The 6,707-nt window shown below is 40.7% G+C and overlaps 1 protein-coding gene across 1 annotated transcript in view; it reads left to right on the top strand.

The window, feature by feature from the left end:
• trrap (transformation/transcription domain-associated protein) overlaps positions 1 to 6,707 on the top strand; it is an 83,402-nt gene that overhangs the window by 62,708 nt on the left and 13,987 nt on the right. The window contains 2 exon segments of the mRNA XM_034860092.1: positions 78 to 279; positions 1,828 to 1,989. Coding sequence (XP_034715983.1) covers positions 78 to 279; positions 1,828 to 1,989 — 364 coding nt within the window.

Genomic DNA, 6,707 nt, shown 5'->3' on the forward strand with positions numbered 1-6,707 from the left:
CCCTTTGCTCTTTTTCCTTTCCCTTTTCTGTCCCTCACTCTCTAATGCTTTTCACCTTCCTTCCCTTCATGTTCCAGGTCAGAGGAGGCCAATAAGGCCTTTTCGGCAGCAGTACAGATGCACGATGTCCTGGTGAAGGCCTGGGCCATGTGGGGTGACTACCTGGAAAACATCTTTGTCAAGGACCGCCAGCTCCACTTGGGAGTGTCAGCAATTACCTGCTACCTTCACGCCTGCCGCCATCAAAACGAGAGCAAGTCTCGCAAATACCTAGCAAAGGTGAAAAGGGAACTGGGAACGGGCCTTTTTGTACAATTATCCATGTTCAGTGTTTTGTAGGCAACATGTGAAGACTTATTATAAAATGCTAATGCTAACTTTTTGTTTGCTTTGAAACTGTCATGTCAACAATCACTTCTGCACCTAACCCCTGATTCTATAGAGCCAATAGCCTCATTCAGGCCTTGTTTCAGATAGGGTCCCTTTAAATTCCCTAGTTCACCGACCCCATCACATTAGTGTTGCTGATGAGAAAAAAAGACATGACTTTTTCACCCTTCTCAGTCTCTGGAACAGGTACCAGGAGAGACTAGTAATTTGATTGATTACAGTCCAGTGGTAGACAGTGGGAATGAGTTCCCACAGCCGGATCGATGGTGGAGTGAAGGCCATCATCTAGCACAGGGGGGTTAACAAACTAATGGCCTCCCCTGATGCTCCAATCTCATGACCCTCTACATGGATTGACCTTTCTCTAACAGTCAGACCAATGCTACCATACTCACCAGTTGAGTAAGACTTGTCCAGGAGGTAAAGAGGTGGACTGTTTGCTAATAACCATCCCACCTTCGTGCGCAGACACACACCAACTCATTCAATACAACCCCCTCCCAGAGGTTAGCCAAGAGAGACCTCTATTTTCTCTTATAGTTGGTAAAGCACTGAGCCGTGCTGTGTCATACTGTACTCACTTGAGGTGGTTCTCAATATAAAGAAAAGATACCACATCCAATAAGATGGTCACAGCACAAAAAACAAGAAAATAAGGGCACATTTATCCTTGGTACATTTTTGCTTAATTTGAACACTTGTGTAAACTAGATTTTTTTCTTCCTCTTCATTAATTAACGACTTTTAGGGGAGGGGCTGCGAGATTGTGATAATGTACTAAACCACCTGCTGGGTCTCTGCGTTCAAAGAACCACAGGAGAGTGGGATTAGAGAGACAGATCCCAAAAGAGAGCAAAGGACCAGCTACCTCTGTGTGTCAGGCTGGATAAACAATAAATATGGTCTTGCCACATTCAGTTTTAGCATCAGGCATTGCTTTCGTCATCTGTCATCACCGGCATTGTTGGATAGCCTGGTTGGCAGTGCTTAGTCCTGATAGGTGAAGTGAGATGACCAGTCATTATCTGTAATTATACACAATCTGTGTACCAGGGTTGGAGAGAGATCCTGGGGGGGACCTAAGTGGGGCTAATGTCTTCATCAGAATGTAGATGCACACACAAGCACACCATTGGAGGAGAGATCACCTGAACATTGGCTCAGCTTTGATCATAGTAATATTTACCAAGATGTACTCTGCAGCCCCACTCCTGCTGTGAACAGAGCCAGTGAAGCAGCAAAGGTCGGATTATTGATGGAGACCTCGCCTCTTGCTACTTAGTGTCTTACAGTAGTTACTTTATTGTTAAATTTATGGAACATTTTAACGGGACTGCCTTAAGTGTTGCATTTAGTGTTTCTCCCTCTTTTCCTTACTTGTCTTCACCTTCCTCCCACCCTTTTCTCACATTTTTTGTGTTCTTGTTGCATCTGCAGGTGTTGTGGCTACTCAGCTTTGATGACAAGAACACCTTGGCTGATGCTGTGGACAAGTACTGCATTGGAGTCCCGCCTATCCAGTGGTTGGCATGGATACCGCAGCTCCTGACCTGCCTGGTCGGTTCAGAAGGAAAACCTCTGCTCAACCTAATCAGCCAGGTGAGGCCTTTACAAAACTCCATATCCCATAGGCAGATCTTGATCCCAACTGAGCTTAAGCCAAAAAGCTCTTAGCCGGTTTTCAACCAGTAAAACATATGTCAGCTACAACAGCTTTGTCAAATAATTTTACCATTCAGAATATGCTTGAAAACCATCTCTTCCCTACCCTTTATTTCATGTTCCTTTATTTTGTTTCATTTTTACTTGTTTTCTTCAGCTTTATTTCTGGATGTCCGCTCCACTCATTCATTCATTTTTTTTTCTCCTGGCTTTCTTTATCCATTCGTGACTGCACATCTGGCTCGTGTGTGTGCAAATTATTGCTCATGCATGTCTTCCTAATCAAAATAAATTAACTGCATTCACGCCAAAGTAGCCTCTCTCCTGCTTCCTATTTACCAAATTAAGCATTCAAATTCTTTCAGTGTCCCGTTTACAGCGATTTATTGGCTCCACCAGTCCCTGGTGAATTGGTTTTAAAATTATTTGTTCAAGAAATGATTATAAAGTTAATGTTGTACGCATCCGCACTGCAGGAACAGAGCTAGTAATTAAACCGAGGACTAATTTGCTTTGCTTAATGGAGTATTATTTCCGCACAATTTGAAGAGGATGATCTTCAAAGAGTTTAGAGAGCTATAAGAGCTATAACAAACCATCCTCTCAGCAGAGAAGGAATATTGTATAGAGGATATGAGGGAGAGTGTGGTGGAGGATAAAGAGGAGAGGCAGGGTTTTAGAAGTGGACAGTGTAATAGAATGATGTAGTATCATGGAAAGACAGAACGTGTGTGATAAAGTGATTGTTATTTTCCTCTCATCCTCCTCACTTTTGTTGCATAAAGAGGAAACATCACACTGATGGTTTGTTGTTAGGCTCATTAACAAGCTGGTTTAATGCAAGTTAGCTTTTAAATAAATGAACACAGCGCTATAAATATACTGAATCATTTGCAGTTATGTTTTGTCTTGGATTTGTATCTAACATGTTAATCTTGCCTCACAAGACTAACATGTTAGATCCCTGTTTTATCCCTGTAGAGGACATTTAAATGGGACAACTGGTTTAGAGTTGTGACCTTTTAGTTACAGTTGAGTCACATAAACTAGTACCTGCTTTTTACTTGTAAATGAATAGATGTCAATGGGTGACTGTAAAAATGTGCCACGTATCCAGTCCTCCCTCCAATCTGCCTCCTCACCCTGTAATGACTGAAGGGCAAACGGTTGACACCCTTTTCTTCATCCCTGTTTTTATGTTGAGAGAGAGAGACACATTTTAATGCGGGCCAGGCTTTGTCTCTGCCGCTCAAATGAATTATTTAGAGTTTCTCTGCGGCGGCGGGATGTTTAAAAAACGTATGTTGAAATATTGATGAAGGTGAGGAGAAGAGCGCCTGTGGGCAGGCGGGAAGATGAATCAGAAGTTAACCGACTATCCCAACACCCCTCCTTTGCTGCCTCCTCCTTTTCTTCCACTCTGCCTCTTCCCCTCGGCCCAACTCAGTTTCGCCAAAATATGACAGTTCATTAGTGGGCCGATCTCTTGTTACTCCTCTTCCTCTCTGTCTTCCTTCCTCTTGTATCTTTAATGCTACTGTTAGCTGCCACCTACAGCTCCATCTTCCCATTTTTTCCTGGCTCTAGTCCTTCAATTTTCAATCTCAAACTTGTATCTTTCACTTTAAATTTCTATATTTTTAAGCACTTTGAAATTCAATTTAATTAAAAAGAGATTCCAAAATGTACGCATTTACTGTTAATGTAGTTATATGTTTACATTTACAGAATACTGTATATGTATAAGGTGTGCACATGTGCCTATATTCAACTTAATAATTCTGCAGTGCAATTTACAGACAGACAGATTGATTACTTTATTAATCCCAGCGGGGGAATTATGGTGTCTTCACAGCCCGGTATTGAAATACAGTTACAACATAAAGCACTATTATTAATGCAGTCACAATACAATACAAATGCACTTAAAAAGGAGGAATGCAATACAACCATGTTGGGGCTACATAATGGATAAGGTGCAGACAGGACAAACGGCAAGTAAATTGATGTGTTTGTAAATAAATATTCTTAATAGTGTATACATATATAAAAGTGAGTGAAATTATAATAATTATTCTGAACTGTTAGTGGTCATCCTATAGGGGCAGATGAGTTACATAGTTTAATGGCAGCAGGTATACCAATATTGACTTCACAGATATGGGTAGTTTTATACATATCAGCAATTTTGCATGAGGAGCTGACAATTACTTATTTAGAGTTTTTCATTACTGTGGCTTTTTGCACTGGAAGCATTGTACATATTGCTGTGCTTTAGCCACCAAAGAGCATTTCAAACTATTTGGTGGTGGCTGATTGTGCTCCATAGCTGCATTAGCTCACCACTGAGGTAGTGGAAAGTATTATCCAAGATGTACTTCAATTTGATAATAGCTTTTGCTCTTTCGTTTTGTATTGTCTCCAGGCTGTCCAAGCTTAGAGCTACAACAGCAGCAGCCTCTTTCACCAGTTAGTTAAGACTATCTGTCTCCGCTGCCTCAGTGCTGCCTTTACAGCACACCCCCACTGACTGACTGTCCATGTAGAGTCGTGAGTTATGTGGATTAAGAGAGCGTGAGTGTCTTGAAGAATTTGAGATCTGGAACAGCTCTACCAGTTTTCCACTGACTCTAGAGAATTATAGTATCTTCTAGTTAGCTGTGGGCCAGTCCATTCTCACCCTCGGCAGCTTTAAACTTGAGCTAGTTCTTGTCTAATCTTGATTTGTGCAGTTCTCTCAGAATCCCTTTGAAGACCTGAGCTAGATGTCAGATGAACGTAGATCGAGTCAGAGAAAGATTAGAGGTTCCAAAATCAATTTAGCCTTTAGGCTGAACCATGAAAAAAAGCTTCTTGTCTGTTTTTATCTCTCTCCTTGTATCCCCCTCCACCATGGTAGGACCCACTTTTAGTCATATTGAACAAAGTTTTGTTGTTGAGATGTAGAGGTATCTCTTTCTGCCCTGCAGCCATATAGAGGGTCTAAAGGGATCAAGTAGCTCTGAAATTGCAGCCTATGAAATTGTGCTCTGTGACCTGAATTAACCCTGTGGTTAGGTCTTCCACCAATATCCAGTGAGCCTTAAGCCAGGCTCGCAGATCTCGCCCACCTGGAATAACAATATTTTTTACAGCCTGCTATTGTTTGTTCTTCAGTCTTTTTCATGACAACATTTTATCACATTTTACATCATTACACCAGGATATACCATGGCGAAGAGCAACGTGAGTTTTCAGACGATCCCACGTGCTATGAAGAAACAACCTAGTTAGACATCATTTCTAAACAACATATTTGCAGATGAGACTAAGAGTAAGAAAATGTTGACTGTTAGCCATCATTTATTAATAAATGTTTCTCTCAGATTTTACAAATGTTTGAGACCACCAGCATTGGAAAACTCCAAAAAAGAAAAGTGTGTTCTTCTCGCCTCTGTAGGATTTTAGGGAGCTTTGTCACAGCTCATGTTTTAGGCACACGCTTTGTGCAGTCAAAGTGACTACCAAATGTCACACACAAATATATCACCGTCGAGTTAAGTCTACCTCTCTCATTCAAAGGGTGATTTACAATTTCTGTGTGTGATGTGTCGCAGTGGTCGCCCTTGTGGGTTAAAATGTAATTTGGTGAAAAGTGTGGAACATGTACTGTAGCTACATACAGGGGGTGTTTAAGAATCAGCTCAGAGCTTCCATTGTCTGTTCAAGACGCTTAACATAATCCAATCTGAATTTGTAGCAAAACATGAATAAAAGACAACTGAGAAATACCTACAGAGGGTGCTTTATCAAGTGTATTGGTTTGTGCATCACTCTCTAAAGGAAGACTGACCTGCCAAATGCTGTCACAGTACAAAGTAAACTGTATGCATAGACCGTGTTTCGTGCCCAGTATGGTTTGTCGGTATATACATTCACGATTGTGTGTGTATAGCTTAATTTGCTAAGTTCCACAAACTCTTAGTTGTTTTAGGTTGATAAATAAACAAAATAATTGTATTAACGCATCATAAAACACACCTCATTTAGACTCAACAGAAACAAAGTAAAACTCACCCTAACCGTCTTAGTTATTCCTTCCACTTGTTCAATTACCAACTCTGGCTTGTTCAAAATAAAACCTTAATTCAGAAATATGTCAACTCTGCATGCTGTTTTTCCCTGCTGTCTCTCTGCCGTTGTTGGCCTCTTTGTGCTCCAGGGTTAGCTCTCTGAACTCACTTGTTCTCGGCAGGCAGACCATTAAATAAGCAAAATAAAATGACAAAAAGCAGCCCAAAAAAACTGGCAATGTTCTCAGCCAACTGCAGATTTATTGCCTAATCGTCCAAGTGTAACAGTCGTTCAGAAAAAGCCATAATAAAAAGAAGAAGAGAAAACACTACCATATATGCTGGTAAGGTACCATGCAAACTTTTTTTAAACCGTGATTTTCAGTTCTTTTCTTGATTTAGAAAGACATTTTCAGTGAATATAGAATTTTTATTTCCGAATATGATCTATCTTGGATTCTGTTTACGGCTACAGTAACCTTCCCAGTGAACTGAAACAGATATGTACATTATAGAGCCCGACCAATAAAGGATTTTTAAGGCCGATACGATACAAATGTTTAGCTATTTAAAAATCCAACATATCTGCCGAGAGAGAGAGAG

This window comes from Etheostoma cragini, chromosome 21, assembly GCF_013103735.1.
Source record: "Etheostoma cragini isolate CJK2018 chromosome 21, CSU_Ecrag_1.0, whole genome shotgun sequence".
Classification (NCBI taxonomy): Eukaryota; Metazoa; Chordata; class Actinopteri; order Perciformes; family Percidae; genus Etheostoma; species Etheostoma cragini.